The sequence below is a fragment of the Hemitrygon akajei genome, chromosome 9, assembly GCF_048418815.1.
Source record: "Hemitrygon akajei chromosome 9, sHemAka1.3, whole genome shotgun sequence".
NCBI lineage: Eukaryota > Metazoa > Chordata > Chondrichthyes > Myliobatiformes > Dasyatidae > Hemitrygon > Hemitrygon akajei.
Window position 1 is genome coordinate 62,453,328 of NC_133132.1, and position 17,316 is coordinate 62,470,643.

The 17,316-nt window shown below is 50.0% G+C and overlaps 1 protein-coding gene across 1 annotated transcript in view; it reads left to right on the top strand.

Moving 5' to 3' along the window:
• The first annotated feature begins 421 nt into the window (after positions 1 to 421).
• LOC140733173 (protein stum homolog) overlaps positions 422 to 17,316 on the top strand; it is a 39,057-nt gene continuing 22,162 nt past the window's right edge. The window contains exon 1 of the mRNA XM_073056116.1: positions 422 to 1,177. Within this exon, the coding sequence (XP_072912217.1) occupies positions 811 to 1,177 (367 nt within the window). The 5' untranslated portion in view covers positions 422 to 810. The remainder of the gene's footprint in view (positions 1,178 to 17,316) is intronic.

The window sequence follows — 17,316 nt, forward strand, 5'->3', positions numbered from 1 at the left end:
GGACGGCAGGTACTGTCCCTTTAGGGTGAGGTCTGGACGGTAGGTACTGTCCCTTTAGGGTGAGGTCTGGGTGCTCCTGTCCCTTTAGGGTGAGGGCTGGACGGTAGGTACTGTCCCTTTAGGGTGAGGTCTGGACGGTAGGTACTGTCCCTTTAAGAGTGAGGTCTGGGTGCTCCTGTCCCTTTAGGGTGAGGGCTGGACGGTAGGTACTGTCCCTTTAGGGTGAGGTCTGGACGGTAGGTACTGTCCCTTTAAGAGTGAGGTCTGGGTGCTCCTGTCCCTTTAGGGTGAGGTCTGGACGGTAGGTACTGTCCCTTTAGGGTGAGGTCTGGACGGTAGGTACTGTCCCTTTAGGGTGAGGTCTGGACGGTAGGTACTGTCCCTTTAAGAGTACGCCAGCGCTCACTCCCGCGCTCTTTCAGCCAGATGCTCGGCTCAGAGCGCCCGACTCAGCGAGGAAAACGGCAAGGGCGGGAATCCGGGATAACAGCCGTTCGGTACTGCATCCGCGGATCCGGGAGCAGACCGGGGTCAATTAATCGGGATTCATCCAGGGGCATCTTGGATGTTGAAAGTTCCAGATCAGTGCACGAGTGCTGGAATTTTCCCGGCAGTTGACGGAGCTGCGGACCCGGTATCAGTGCACGAACACCAGGAGCAGAGTCCGAGTTCCGCTTAAAATAAGTCCGGAATCCCATCGGGGTCTACAACTGGTCCAGGAGCATCCCATTAGTCAGGATCACAGATCAATCCAGGAACAGCGGATCTGGGAACACACTGGGTCAGTAGGGATCACATCGGGTTCCACCCATGAAAAACGCATCCGGAATCAAACTGGATCAACCAGGATCAAATCGGGATCAAACCGGGAGCAGCCCGGGATCCGCCCAGGATCTCAGTGGGGTCGATGCACGACCATCGGATCCGGGATCGGACCGGGATCAGCCCAGGGTGGCAGTGGAATCCGCCCAGGACCAGGGGCCCCAGGAGGCGATCGGGGGCAAGGACGTGATGCAGCCGAAGACCTGGGGTGGGTCACGAAACCGCCTGTCCCACAACCTGGGCACCGTGGTCCGAGTGAGGGAGAAGAAGGGCAGGCTGAGGGCGGCCATCCCCTACATGCCCTTCCCGCTGGCGGTCTTCTGTCTCTTTCTCAACACCTTCATCCCCGGAATGGGTAAGGACCCTTTAAACATATCCGGGGGTGGGGTTGTGTGGGCGGACTGGAAGTGGAGGGTCGCGACAACATCCAGTACACTCACACCATCCGGCAAACCAAGCTGAGACACCCAACATGAGGTAAATAACCCCCTCGCAGCCCATGACAGGGCCAACACTGACAAGAGAAGCTAAATGGATGAGGTGTAAACCAGCTAAACCTCACCGTACCCCAACAAAATAAAAAACAACCGAGGCAAAATAACACAGAACCCTGTCCAATACAGACCAAATAAACCCAAGACAAACCAGACACCCCACAAACCAACCAGGCACAACATAACCGCGACGTATCTGCCTGTGCCTTGCATTTTTTAAACTGTTTAGCGGCTCGTATTAATGTATGTGATTATTTTATGTGTGTGCGTGTGAGAGACAGTGTGTTGTATAATTTCAATTCGACAGTTAGTGGGTCTGTCTCTCTCGCAGTCTGTGGGTGGGTGCCGCACTCCGTGCGCGAGTTTCGCTGGGTTGAGTGGATGTTACTGTGAGTGTCTTTCCCCATCGGTGCGTGTAACTCTGTGGGTGTCTCGCTGTCTGTAGCTGTGTCTCGCTGTGGGTGAGTTACACTCAGTGGGAGTGTCTGGCTGTCTGTAGGTGTGTCTCGCTGTTTGTGAGTGTGTCTCGCTGTCTGTAGCTGTGTCTCGCTGTGGGTGAGTTACACTCAGTGGGAGTGTCTGGCTGTTTGTAGGTGTGTCTCGCTGTCTGTGAGTGTGTCTCGCTGTCTGTGAGTCAGTTACACTCAGTGGGAGTGTCTGGCTGTCTGTAGGTGTGTCTCGCTGTTTGTGAGTGTGTCTTGCTGTCTGTGAGTGTGTCTCGCTGTCTGGGTCAGTTACACTCAGTGGGAGTGTCTGGCTGTCTGTAGGTGTGTCTTGCTGTTTGTGAGTGTGTCTCGCTGTCTGTGAATCAGTTACACTCAGTGGGAGTGTCTGGCTGTCTGTAGGTGTGTCTTGCTGTTTGCGAGTGTGTCTCGCTGTCTGTGAATCAGTTACACTCAGTGGGAGTGTCTGGCTGTCTGTAGGTGTGTCTCGCTGTCTGGGTCGGTTACACTCAGTGGGTGTGTCTGGCTCTCTGTAAGTGTGTCTTGCTGTTGGTGTGGGAGTTTCACTCTGTGGGCGTGTCATCGTCAGTGGCGTGTCCCTCTGTTGGTGTATTTCACATTGTTCAGCCCAGAGTGCGAGTGCCCTCTGAGTGCAGTGCTGAAAGACGATGACATCAGTCAGGTAAGGACTGAGTAAAGAAGGAGCATTAAATATCCATGAAGAATTGAGGCAGGCAGAGCAGGGTGGATGAACGAGACACTGCTGGTTGGTGGGATAAGGAACTCCCAGTACAGGACTAACAATCCAGAAATACAAGTCTGCATCTGATTATTAAAACAAATCTACTCTGGGTGCTACTGGAACTCCTGGGATTGGGCTTAACACTAATATTAGGGGAGGGAATTGTCATTCTCATCCAATCTGATCCATATTTGACACTAAACCCGCATCAATAGAGCTCTAGAGTCAGAGAAACAGGCCCTTTGGCCCTTCATGACCATACTATCCATCAGGCACACCTAACCCCTTAGCCTTCAATGCTCCAGAGAAATAAAACTCGGTGTACAGAACCTCTCCTTTGGCTAATATGATAATTGATGCAAGTTGCTCTAGTAGACAGTCAGCTCCAACAGTCTCCTTTTGTAGTTTAATCATTCTATGATTCTATGAAGAGAAACTGATAACTGTTGTGATCCACGGTGACTAAATCAAGGAACTTCATCTCAGAATTGATGAGCTGGAGTCCGAGCTTCGGACCGTGGTGCATCAGGGAGGGGATAAAGTTACCAAGGGACTCCTGGTTACAGTTAGACCCCTTAGCTGAAGCAGGTCAGTGAAAAGGGACAAGATGGGAGAAATAAGAACATAAGGAAGAGGAGCAGAAATAGGACATCTGGCTCGTCGAGTCTGCTCTGCCATTCAATAATATCATGGCTGATCTGACCATGGACTCATCTTCACCTACTGCTGGTTCCCCATTACCTTTAATTCCCCTACTATGCAAAAATCTATCCAACCTTGTCTTAAATATATTTACTGAGGTAACCTCCACTGCTTGATTGGGGAGAGAATTGCAGAGATTCAGCACTCTCTGGGAAAAGCAGTTCCTCCTCATCTCCATCCTAAATCTACTCTCCTGAATCTTGAGCCTATGACCCTTCAACCTATGGGGCACTGTTGCCTTCTATACCTTCACATTTCAAGTACTCGCTTCTATACTTCTCAAATGTCTCTGCCTCCACCATCCCCTCAGGCAGTGTCTCCAAATCCAACCACCCTTCTGAGAGAAAAGAATATCTTCCTTAGTTCTCTTTTAAACCTCTTACCCCCATACCTTTAGATTTCCCTCCTACTCTCACTGTGCTACTCAATTTTGTCTACATCCATTAGGCCAGGGGTTCCCAACCTTTTTTATGCCATGAAACTCTACTATTAACCAAGGGGGTCCATGGACCCTGGATTGGGAACCCCTGTGTTAAGCACTCATCTTCAGCCAAACAATGGCTAACACTTAGATTTCAGAAATGTATTTTACAAGTGATATCTGGGAAGAGCAGAAATAACAGGAAAATGGTCCAGCATTGTCTAACAAGTGGGGATAAAGAGGATGTTAGAATAAAGGAAAAATGCTTCCATGAAGATTAGAGTAAATCGGGTACGTCTAATGAGAAACATAAAACTAAATTGAAAAAGGAAAAGATAAGTTAGATTAATAGTGTTTACAGAAGTTACAATGGGAATAAAAGGAATTAAATAAATTGTTTGTGTCTGTCTGGAGGGCGTCACAGAAAGCCTGGAAATTATGAAGGATGATGATATTCAATTATATCATAAGCCATCGGGTGTGAATGAGGGAGCTCAGTGAGATTAGCATCGTGGAACTCTTAATAGGCTGAAAGCCAATATAATAGCAATGTTTAAGAGGCGTTTACCAAGGAAAAGAATGGAGGGATAGGGATTGCATGCAAGTAAACGTGCAGTTTAAATAGATATGACGGCTGGCCGAAGAGCCTGTCCACACACACAGGGCCCGATGTCCTGCAGCCCAGGGCAGTGAAGATGGTGAATGCATTGGCTGTCAACTTCTGAACTTCTATGGGTTCGAAGCTGGCCACTGCCCAGTACCACTGTTGACTGGGAGGAGCCCGCAGGGGGATATGGACAGGTTAACTGAATGGGCAAGGATCGGCAGGTGGAATGCAGGATGGAAAAAATGTGAGGTCATTTTTGAATATAAAAACAGAAAGAGAGAGCATTCTTGTAAATAATTGGAGATCAGAATGTTCAGAGGGATTTGGGTCCTTGAACATGAATCACAAAGTTAACATTGAACCTAGTTTTAAACTGTGATCAATATCCATGTCAAGTCATGCTTTAGAGAGCGTGCGAAGGAGATTTACCATGATGCTACCTGGATTAGAGAGCATGTCTTATGAGGGCAGTCTGAGCAAGCTGGGGCTTTTCTCTTTGGAGCAAACGAGCATGAGAGGCACCAATAGAGTGGACAGCCAGTGCTTTATTCCCAAAGTGGCAACGGCCAATACAGAGGAGGTTGTTTAAGGTGAGTGGAGGATAGTTTAGGGGAGATGTCAGAGGTAGGTTTTGTACACAGAGAGTGGTAGGGGCCTGGAATACACTGCCGGAGGTAGGGATAGAGGCTGATGCAATAGAGACTCTTCAACAGGCACACGGACATAAGAAAAATAGAGGGAAGAGGTACACTCAGTAGTCACTTTATTAGATACCAAATTAACTGTTCATGGTCTTCTGTTGCTGTAGCTCATCCACTTCAAGGTTTAACGTGCTGTGCATTCAGAGATGCTCTTCTGCACACTACTGTGGTAACATGAGGTTATTTGAGTTACTGTCGCCTTCCTGTCAGCTTGAACCAGTCTGGCCATTCTCCTCTGACCTCTCTCATTAACAGGGTATTTTTGCCCACAGAAATGGATGGTATTTTGTTCATTGCACCATTCTCTGTAAACTCTAGAGACTTGTGCGTGAAAATCCCAGGAGATCAGCAGTTTCTGAGATACCCAAACCATCGCATCTAGCACCAACAATCATTCCATGGTCAAAGTCACTTGGATCACATTTCTTCCCCATTCTGATGTTTGGTCTGAACAACAACTGAACCTGCTGACCATGTCTACATGCTTTTATGCATTGAGTTGCTGCCACTTGATTGGCTTATTAGATATTTGCATTAACGTGCAGGTGTAGCTAATGAAGTGGCTACTGAGTGTGGATAGATCATAGAGCAGGTGTACATGGGTTGTGCTGTAGTGTTCTATGTACAAGTAGGGTTCATTGTCATGTGTCAACTATGGTCAGGTTCAGGGAGAATGAAGGCCTTGCTTGCAGCAGCATCAGAAGACATACAGTAGGTCAGGGTTCTCCAATTAGTTTTCCACAAGGGCCAAATTATGTCACGCATGCCAAGCCAAGGGCCAAAACATCCAGGGTTTTTTTCCCACTGCGCCAGTATGTTGTTTTATGGGCAGATGTTGTTGCTGCTGTTACCATTATTATTATTAGTAGTAGTAGCCGTCGTAGTAGTACCAATGATAATAATTTAGGCCTGGGATTCTCAAAGCCTGTGTTGTGGGTCACACAAGAAAAATAATGCACTATTGAAACAAAATAAATCCAAAACCAACCATTTAATTATGACTCTAGCTATCACAACTGTCAGCTGTCACATTGAGAACTCATATACACACACACAGTAAACATGGTAGTCTTCACCACTTCTCTTCCACAGTTTTAGTAGTACCGCCTTTTCCACTGCTTCTGTTCTCTCACTTAATCTATTTGCTCTTTTTAATTAAGCTATGTAGCATTTGAAGTATGTAGTGTAGCTATAAATTAAATTATCAGTATTATTGCTGTTGTAATATTATTATACCACAATAAGATTGACAAATGGACAAAAGTAAATTGATTCACTCACCAATCAGTGCGAGAAGTGACAGGGAGGGGATGAGGCAATCCTTCTGATGTTAATCCTGAGGCACTGGCCAAGATGTGCATTGGAGAGTCTGTTTCTGTCTTGGTTCTTGATAGAGTTCATTGGAGAAAACGATGACTCACATGTGCCCGTGGAGGGGAAAAGTGTGAGTAGGAGCACTGCAATAGCTGTCGTGTTTTTGAATTGAGCTTGGGGAACCACGTTGATCCAAAAGTCACTCACCCCAACGTCCTTGTGTTATCTGAAGAGTTCCCTCATCTATGGAGGGCGCCAGCCTTTTGGCCTCTGCAGTCCACTGGCCGTCAGCCGAAACGGAGAACGGCATTCTCAGGAAGAGAAGGATGTCACCGGAGAGTTTAGGGGAGCTTTCAAATCATTCCCTTAAGTTTTCTGCCAGGCTCGTCACGAAATCCTTCACCGCTGGATCCTCCCGCGTTTCGTTCTTCTCGCTGAGTGGAAAGTGCAACTTCTCCCGTTATGTGGCGCGCTCCGCGGGGGCGTAGGTCAAGCGTACGGTGTGGGACGGGGTGCCGGGGTCGTAGGTCAAGCGTACGGTGTGGGACGGGGTGCCGGGGTCGTAGGTCAAGCGTACGGTGTGGGACGGGGTGCCGGGGGCGTAGGTCAAGGGTACGGTGTGGGACGGTGTGCCGGGGGCGTAGGTCAAGCGTACGGTGTGGGACGGTGTGCCGGGGGCGTAGGTCAAGCGTACGGTGTGGGACGGGGTGCCGGGGTCGTAGGTCAAGGGAACGGTGTGGGACGGGGTGCCGGGGGCGTAGGTCAAGTATACGGTGTGGGACGGGGTGCCGGGGTCGTAGGTCAAGTATACGGTGTGGGACGGGGTCCCGGGGTCGTAGGTCAAGTGTACGGGGTGCCGGGGGCGTAGGTCAAGTGTACGGTGTGGGACGGGGTGCCGGGGTCGTAGGTCAAGTATACGGTGTGGGACGGGGTGCCGGGGTCGTAGGTCAAGTATACGGTGTGGGACGGGGTGCCGGGGTCGTAGGTCAAGTGTACGGGGTGCCGGGGGCGTAGGTCAAGTGTACGGTGTGGGACGGGGTGCCGGGGTCGTAGGTCAAGTGTACGGTGTGGGACGGGGTGCCGGGGGCGTAGGTCAAGTGTACGGGGTGGGACGGGGTGCCGGGGGCGTAGGTCAAGGGTACGGTGTGGGACGGGGTGCCGGGGGCGTAGGTCAAGCGTACGGTGTGGGACGGGGTGCCGGGGGCGTAGGTCAAGTATACGGTGTGGGACGGGGTGCCGGGGTCGTAGGTCAAGTATACGGTGTGGGACGGGGTGCCGGGGTCGTAGGTCAAGTGTACGGGGTGCCGGGGGCGTAGGTCAAGTGTACGGTGTGGGACGGGGTGCCGGGGGCGTAGGTCAAGTGTACGGTGTGGGACGGGGTGCCGGGGTCGTAGGTCAAGGGTACGGTGTGGGACGGGGTGCCGGGGGCGTAGGTCAAGCGTACGGGGTGGGACGGGGTGCCGGGGGTGTAGGTCAAGTGTACGGTGTGGGACGGGGTGCCGGGGTCGTAGGTCAAGTGTACGGTGTGGGACGGGGTGCCGGGGTCGTAGGTCAAGTATACGGTGTGGGACGGGGTGCCGGGGTCGTAGGTCAAGGGAACGGGGTGGGACGGGGTGCCGGGGTCGTAGGTCAAGGGAACGGTGTGGGACGGGGTGCCGGGGTCGTAGGTCAAGTGTACGGTGTGGGACGGGGTGCCGGGGTCGTAGGTCAAGGGAACGGTGTGGGACGGGGTGCCGGGGTCGTAGGTCAAGTGTACGGTGTGGGACGGGGTGCCGGGGTCGTAGGTCAAGGGAACGGTGTGGGACGGGGTGCCGGGGTCGTAGGTCAAGGGAACGGTGTGGGACGGGGTGCCGGGGTCGTAGGTCAAGGGAACAGTGTGGGACGGGGTGCCGGGGTCGTAGGTCAAGGGTACGGTGTGGGACGGGGTGCCGGGGGCGTAAGTCAAGTGTACGGTGTGGGACGGGGTGCCGGGGGCGTAGGTCAAGTGTACGGTGTGGGACGGGGTGCCGGGGGCGTAGGTCAAGGGTACGGTGTGGGACGGGGTGCCGGGGGCGTAGGTCAAGCGTACGGTGTGGGACGGGGTGCCGGGGGCGTAGGTCAAGCGTACGGTGTGGGACGGGGTGCCGGGGGCGTAGGTCAAGGGTACGGTGTGGGACGGGGTGCCGGGGGCGTAGGTCAAGCGTACGGTGTGGGACGGGGTGCCGGGGGCGTAGGTCAAGCGTACGGTGTGGGACGGGGTGCCGGGGGCGTAGGTCAAGCGTACGGTGTGCAACGGGGTGCCGGGGGCGTAGGTCAAGGGTACGGTGTGCGACGGGGTGCCGGGGGCGTAGGTCAAGGGTACGGTGTGGGACGGGGTGCCGGGGGCGTAGGTCAAGGGTACGGTGTGGGACGGGGTGCCGGGGGCGTAGGTCAAGCGTACGGTGTGGGATGAGGTGGCAGTAAATTAGAGCGGTGCGCTTTATGTACACGTGATGGCCGGGGCGTTCACGTAAGGGCCAATGGTTCAGCGCAGTCCGGATGTTTGGTTCTCCCGCCCGCGGTCTGCCTGTTGGGGTTATCTGCAGTAGGTATAGGCAACTCACAGAATATAAATTATAGAAAGTAGTGAGGAAAGAATACTCTTTCACATTAATTTCTTGTTTTGCACAATCAGACAGATCCATGATGGTACAAGAGGTGGTTACTAGTGTTCTACTGCTGAGAACATGAGAGTTGTGCAGGTCAGTTCAAGAACCTGATATTTATAGGAAAGTAGCTGTTCCTGAAACTGGTGGTGTGGGAGAACGTGCAGACTCCACACGGTCAGCACTGGAAGTCAGGATCAGACCTGGGTTTCTAGCACTTCCAGGCAGTGGCTCTACCAGCCACACCACGATGCTGTCTGCGTTGAGTTATTATGGACTTGCTGGAGCTGTACTCATCCCGACGAGTGGGGAGTGTTCCATCACACACCTGACTTGTGACTTGTAGATACGGTGGCCATGCCAGTCGCCTCAGGGTTCAGAGTCTCTCACTGCACACAGTCTTGGTATCTGTGTCTGTGTCAGGTGAGTGTTGATCGTGAGACCAGTGAATGTCAAGGGGAGGTGGCTGGACTCTCTCCTGCTGGAGATGATCTGTGGCATGTATGTCACTTGTCAACACATTGGTCTTGCCTATTTAGGCAAGTCACAGGCAAATGAATGTGCAGAGAATGGGGGGATAGTTGAATTAGTCCAGCACAGCATTGTGGGCTGAAGGATCTGACCCCTTTCTGAGCTGTTGTATGTTCTAGTGCAGGTTTGGGCCGCTTCAGTTCCTGTCGAGTCGAGTTACAAATGTGCAGGCAGGTGTATCCCTTGTGTGGGTTCATCCACTCCCAGTCTCTCACCTCATTTGGGAGTTGGCCAACTCATATAGCGATTAGAGGGTCATACAGCATAGAAACAGCCCCCTTGGTCCACCACATTTGTACCGACCTCTCTGCCCATTTACACTCATCGCTCCAGGTCCCTATCCTAAGCCTTGCCTGCTTACAGAATGTGTCTGCCGGAATATTTTTTAAACGTAGTGATGGCATCTGATCCAACCTCTTCCTCTGTCAGCAGATAGGTGAAGAGGAAAATATTTCCCCTCAGATCCTGTTGTGATGGAAAATAACTGGTTCTTTGAGTCTCAACAGTACAGGCCTGGACACACACAGTTTTAATAATAAGGAATTTATTTACAAGGGGAAGTCGGGTCAACACAAGCAACTACAATATTCTAACAAAAAAAAGTTGAGGGTTAACACGTGTGGGGAAGGTCGGGTCGGCTGTACAATACACAGGAAGCGCTGTGGGGACAGGGTACGGTTACACATACAAAGAACAAGGGAAAAGCACTACGACAGCTATCCCCCTTGACCTTGGATAGCTGCGGCTCCCTTACCAGAACCAATGATAAACCTTCCTAAACATAAATCAATGCACTTACCTTCAATGAGGTGGTCTGTAAGAGAAACCGAGCCAGGGGCATGTCTCACCTTTTATAGCATGGGGCTGGGCGAGATAATCCAATTAAGGTGACCAATAATTTAGATGTGCATTGATTAGTTGGGAGGGACCAAATGTTGATTGGCGTGTGGTGTGTCCACCGACCAGCCAGGTGGCCGTGCGTCTGTCCCGTGGCCGGTATCTCTGGATACAGATCCCCTTTAGGACTCCTTCCCCTCACCCGAAACCTGTGCTGCATTGTTTTTGTCAGCCAAGCCAGTCCTGGCAACTGACGGTGACATCCCCACCCAGTTCATTCTACCCTGCCGCTGCTCTCGTTTGTTCGACAGGGTCGTGACCAAGGCTTCCTTCTCTCGTCCCATGTTCCCACCTCTCTTCAGACTGCCAGAGATTCAGACACTTACTCAAAGAAGTTCCTAGCAGTTATACGGGCAAAGTTTGGGGAGAAAGCCTTCAGGGCCTCCTGGGGTTCCCCTAATGAAGGGGTCCAGGTGTCAGAATGTCAGGCTAAGGCTGGAGAGCAGGGGAGAGTAGTGGGACTCAACTAGAATCTTCTAAAAGCCCAGTACAGGCTGCTGGACTGAATGGCCTCACCTGGTGCTGAGAGTTCGAAGGAGCATTGAGCAGGAAAGGAAACAAATCCCAGCAGGAATGGGAACGCTGATTTTAAAGAGGTACTGGTGAAGTGTAGGCTGCAGGCCAAGAGCTGACAGCCCAGGCAGTGCACAGAGTCAAAGCTGCAGTAGCTAGACTAATGGTTACTATAGCAGCAGAGCACGTTGTAAGGATGTACACAAACAGCTCAATATATGGGCACAGGGCAGGGCCGTACCAGGTGCCAGGGGGCTTGAGCTGACATTGTAAGGCCAATGATGAAGTACAGGTTCAAGATTTTGTAATGTCAATTCCAGCACACGAGTGCCAAGGAGAACAAAATAATTGTTACTCCACATCTGATGCAGCCCAAAAAACACAGTAAAATAAAGAACACAATAAAAGAAACATGTTAAATGTAAATACATAAGATAGCTTATATACATTGATTGTATGTACACAAAGTGACGCTAGGCACAGGAGTGTCTATACATTAGGTGACTGACAGGAAATGAAGTCGTGGTGGTTGAGGGTGTGGAGGGGTGGCTTAGTGGGCAGGGCCTTACTACTTGCGGAAAGTAACTGTTTTTGAGTTTGGATGCTATGTAGCCTCTTCCCTGATGGGTGTAGGACAAACAGTCCATGAGCAGGGTGGTTTGGATCGTTCAAGAAGTTGCTGGCACCTTTCTGTGTACACATCCTTGGTGGCGGGTAGGCTGGTGCCGGTGATGCATTGGGCAGTATTGACTACCTGCTGTAGAGCCTTTCAGTGTGACGCGGTGCAGTTCCCACGCCATGCAGTGATGCAGCTCTCTTCTGTCCATCTGTAGGAGGTTGTGAGTACTGATGCGCAAAGTCCAGCTCTCTTCAGCCCCCTCAGAGAGTCGAGGTGTTGGTGAGCTTTCCTGACCATGTAGGATGTGTTCTGGGACCATGGGAGGCTGTGTGTGATCCCAGGAGTTTGAAACGGCTCACAGTGCTGACGATGTGAAGAGGGGTGTGAGTGCACTGAGTTCCCCTGAAGTGGATAACCATCTCTTTTGTCTCGTTGACATTGAGGAAAAGGTTATTTGCCTGGCACCTGGTCTCGAGCTCTTCCACCCTCTCTCTGTCGGCTGTCTCATCGTTGTTGGTGATGAGCCCCACCACTGTGGTGCCATCATTGAACTTGACAATGTGATTACTCGGGTGTTTGGTCGTGCAGTTGTGTGTGAGCAGAGTGTACAGCAGTGGGCTCAGCACTCAGCCCTGGGGGGCACCATGTTGAGGGTGATGAGGTGGGAGGAGTGATTGTGCATCCTGACTGTCTTAGGTCTGCTAGGAAGTTCAACACCCAGTTGCACGGTGGTGTATTTAGACCGAGGAGTAGGAGTTTGTTCACCGAGGTCTGTGGGACAATAGTGTTGAATGTTGAACTGAAATCCAGAAGCAGCATTCTGACATAATTCTGTCAGTATTACAGTTGAACAAAGGGAACTATGGAGCTATGAGGGAAGAGCTGGCCAAAGTTCAATGGAACAATACCCTAGCAGGGAAGACAGTGGAACAACAATGGCAGGTATTTCTGGGAATAATGCAGAAGGTGCAGGATCGGTTCATTCCAAAGAGGAAGAAAGATCCTAAGGGGAGTAAGGGGCAGCCGTGGCTGACGAGGGAAGTAAAGGGCAGTATAAAAATAAAAGAGAAGTATAACATAGCAAAGATGAGCGGGAAACTGGAGGACTGGGAAGCTTTTAAAGAGCAACAGAAGTTAACAAAAAAGGCAATACGCCAAGAAAAAATGAAGTACGAAGGTAAACTAGCCAAGAATATAAAGGAGGATAGTAAAAGCTTCTTTAGGTATGTGAATAGCGAAAAAATAGTTAAGACCAGAATTGGGCCATTGAAGACAGAAACGGGTGAATTTATTATGGGGAACAAGGAAATGACAGATGAGTTGAACAGGTACTTTGGATCTGTCTTCACTAGGGAAGACACAAACAATCTCCCAGATGTAATAGTGGTCAAAGGAACTAGGGTAAAGGATGAACTGAAGAAAATTTATATTAGGCAAGAAACAGTGTTGGATAGACTGTTGAGTCTGAAGGCTGATAAGTCTCCGGGACCTGATGGTCTGCATCCCAGGGTACTTAAAGAAGTGGCTCTAGAAATCGTGGACGCATTGGTAATCATTTTCCAATGTTCTATAGATTCAGGAACAGTTCCTGCTGATTGGAGGGTGGCTAATGTTGTCCCACTTTTCAAGAAAGGAGGGAGAGAGAAAACAGGGAATTATAGACCGGTTAGCCTGACGTCAGTGGTGGGAAAGATGCTGGAGTCAATTATAAAAGAGGAAATTACGACACATTTGGATAGCAGTAGAAGGATCAGTCCTAGTCAGCATGGATTTATGAAGGGAAAATCATGCTTGACTAATCTTCTGGAGTTTTTTGAGGATGTAACTATGAAAATGGACAAGGGAGAGCCAGTGGATGTAGTGTAGCTGGACTTCCAGAAAGCTTTTGATAAAGTCCCACATAGAAGATTAGTGGGCAAAATTAGGGCACATGGTATTGGGGGCAGTGTACTGACATGGATTGAAAATTGGCTGGCTGACAGGAAACAAAGAGTAGCGATTAACGGGTCCCTTTCGGAATGGCAGGCTGTGACCAGTGGGGTACCGCAAGGTTTGGTGCTGGGACCACAGCTGTTTACAATATACATTAATGATTTAGATGAAGGGATTAAAAGTAACATTAGCAAATATGCTGATGACACAAAGCTGGGTGGCAGTGTGAAATGTCAGGAGGATGTTATGAGTATGCAGTGTGACTTGGACAGGTTGGGTGAGTGGGCAAATGTATGGCAGATGCAGTTTAATGTGGATAAATGTGAGGTTATCCACTTTGGTGGCAAGAACAGGAAGGCAGATTACTACCTAAATGGAGTCAAGTTAGGAAAAGGAGAAGTACAACGAGATCTAGGTGTTCTTGTACATCAGTCAATGAAAGCAAGCATGCAGGTACAACAGGCAGTGAAGAAAGCTAATGGCATGCTGGCTTTTATAACAAGAGGAATTGAGTATAGGAGTAAAGAGGTCCTTCTGCAGCTGTACAGGGCCCTGGTGAGACCCCACCTGGAGTATTGTGTGCAGTTTTGTTCTCCAAATTTGAGGAGGGACATTCTTGCTATTGAGGGAGTGCAGCGTAGGTTCACAAGGTTAATTCCCGGAATGGCGGGACTGTCATATGTTGAAAGATTGGAGCGACTGGGCTTGTATACACTGGAATTTAGAAGGATGAGAGGGGATCTGATTGAAACATATAAGATTATTAAGGGATTGGACACGCTGGAGGCAGGAAGCATGTTCCCGCTGATGGGTGAGTCCAGAACTAGAGGCCACAGTTTAAGAATAAGGGGTAGGCCATTTAGAACAGAGATGCGGAAAAACTTTTTCACCCAGAGAGTGGTGGATATGTGGAATGCTCTGCCCCAGAAGGCAGTGGAGGCCAAGTCTCTGGATGCATTCAAGAGAGAGTTAGATAGAGCTCTTATAGATAGCGGGGTCAAGGGATATGGGGAGAGGGCAGGAATGGGGTACTGATTGTGTATGATCAGCCACGATCACAGTGAATGGCGGTGCTGGCTAGAAGGGCTGAATGGCCTACTCCTGCACCTACTGTCTATTGTCTATAAGTGTCCTTGTGTTCTGGGTGTGTCAGGGCCAGGCGCATGACAAATGCCCTGACATCTGTTGTAGAGTGGTTCCGTCAGGAAGCATATTGGTGAGTGTCAAATGTGACACGGTCTTTTTGTTTTCCTGGATGACATATTTGTTACCAGTGCATCTAAACCTGAATGTGTATCTCATTCCACACACTTTACGAGCACTTAAGCCAACATGGGTTGATTATTAATCCTGTTAAATGCCAGTTTGGGTTGTCAACCATTGGCTTTCTTGGCCATCCCATCTCCGCAGAAGATGCAACACTCCTCCCTTCAAAAGTAGCCACTATTATTGATTTCCCACTGCCCTGCACTACTAAAAAACTACAGGAGTTTTTAAGCATGGTGGACTTCTATCACCGCTTCATTCTGTGAGCTGCTGAATTTATGCTCCCTCTGTTTAAAGGCAACATTCTTAATCAAGTGCTTGACTGGTCAGTGGACATGACCTGGGCGTTTAATACCAAACAAGCTCTTTCTAACGTGACCCTACTGGCAATACACCCATAGCCTTCACTACTGATGCTTCAGACTCTGCTGTGGGCCCTGTATTAGACATTTCAACCCTTGGGAAGAAAAACCTTCACTACTGATGCTTCAGACACTGCTGTGGGCCCTGTATTAGACATTTCAACCCTTGGGAAGAAAAACCTTCACTACTGATGCTTCAGACCCTGCTGTGGGCCCTGTATTAGACATTTCAACCCTTGGGAAGAAAAACCTTCACTACTGATGCTTCAGACCCTGCTGTGGGCCCTGTATTAGACATTTCAACCCCTGGGAAGAAAAACCTTCACTACTGATGCTTCAGACCCTGCTGTGGGCCCTGTATTAGACATTTCAACCCTTGGGAAGAAAAACCTTCACTACTGATGCTTCAGACCCTGCTGTGGGCCCTGTATTAGACATTTCAACCCTTGGGAAGAAAAACCTTCACTACTGATGCTTCAGACCCTGCTGTGGGCCCTGTATTAGACATTTCAACCCTTGGGAAGAAAAACCTTCACTACTGATGCTTCAGACCCTGCTGTGGGCCCTGTATTAGACATTTCAACCCTTGGGAAGAAAAACCTTCACTACTGATGCTAAAGACCCTGCTGTGGGCCCTGTACATGGCCTGTTGGTCAGAGGTGTGTCACAGCTGCTCACCTTCTTCAGCTGCCAGCTCTGTACCCCCGAAAGGAAGTACAGCACGTTCGACTGGGAGCTTCTCGGCTGTCTGCCATTTTCATTTTCTTATGGAGGGCTGCTATTTCACAGCAATCGTTGACCACAAACCCCTCATGCACAAGATGGCCAAAATATCAGACCCTTGGTCTGTAAGGCAGCAACACCACCTGGCCTACATATCTGAATGCACAACAGATATACAACATATCAGGGGGAAAAATAAAAATAATGCCAGCTGTTGAGGCCGTACACGCAGGGGTTGACTATGCCGATATGGCAGCCAGCCAAGCTACTGACTCAGAGGTCCAGGTCTGGGCCTGGGGTTGGCTGACAATAAGTTTGGTGAAGTTGGGGTTTCTCTCCTGTGTGATGTCTCAACCAGTCACCCTCACCCCATCGTGCCTGCAAACTGGAGACAGACTGTTTTTGACTCTATACATGGCCTCTCACATCTGGGCCAGAACCTGGTTATACTATAGTTTGTTTGGCACAGCCTCAGAAAGGACATATGTGATTGGACTGCAGTCTGTGTGATGTGCCTGTGGGCAAAAATTAACCGTCACGTTCAGGTGCCATTGGCACCTTTTGAGGTCCCTGAATCAAAGGTCATCCCTCTAGCATCGACAACAGCCGCAGACATGGCTCAGGTGGTCATCCCCGTAAATATTTCCTCTGACCGCAGTCCCCACTTCACATAAGACCCTTGGCGTTAGGCTACATCATGCCACAGTGTATCACCCGTGGTCCAATGGCCTATGTGAGCGGTTTCACCGCTCCTTAAAGGCTGCTCTGAGGGCTTCCCTCACCGACGAGTGTTGGCATGATCATCTCCCGTGGGTCCTGCTGGGGCTCGGAACAGCTCCAAAAGAGGACCTGCAGTCGTCCGCAGCTGAGTTGGAAAACCAGCAGCCGTTACGAGTGCCAGGTGATGTCATTCCTGACACCATCGCCACATGGTTGGCCTCTCAGCAGCATTCCCCTCCTCCTCAGTAAACTCAATTCCTTTTCACCTATTCCTACTACCATCATGGCCTACAGCACTCCCGCGTTCTTGATGACTTACATTCCGCCTCGTTTGTTTTCGCCCACCATGACGCACATCAACATCCTCTTAAGCCCCTTTACATTGGCTCATTATGCATTTTGGAATGGGGACAAAAGACTTCTATCATAGATAAGAGGGCAAACCTGAACGTATTTTGGTAGATCCCCTTAAACCAGCCCACCAAGATTTGGAGTATTCCGTTGCTATGCCCCTGGTGTCACAAGATGACTATGAGTGTGTCAGTCACCCCTCTGGATGAGCCAGAGGCACTTATGGTTCCTTCATTCTTGGAACACAGGACCTGAGCTGGACAACTTGTCCAAGCTCCCGCCAGGCTCACAGTGCCGATTTTAGTGAATTCTGGGGGGGACTGTGTAGGGTAACGTAACTGGGAGAAATGTACGTAATTCACAACCACCAACATTGAGTTGGAGTTTCTTTTCACGAGGCTGGTCTGATGTGATGATGCTATTACGTAAAAGTTTTCAGCGCAATTTTATGTGTAGGTTTTGGAGTTCAATAGAATGTGTTACAGGTTTCATTAAATATAAAATGCCTCACTTTGTTTTATTTGCAAAAGCC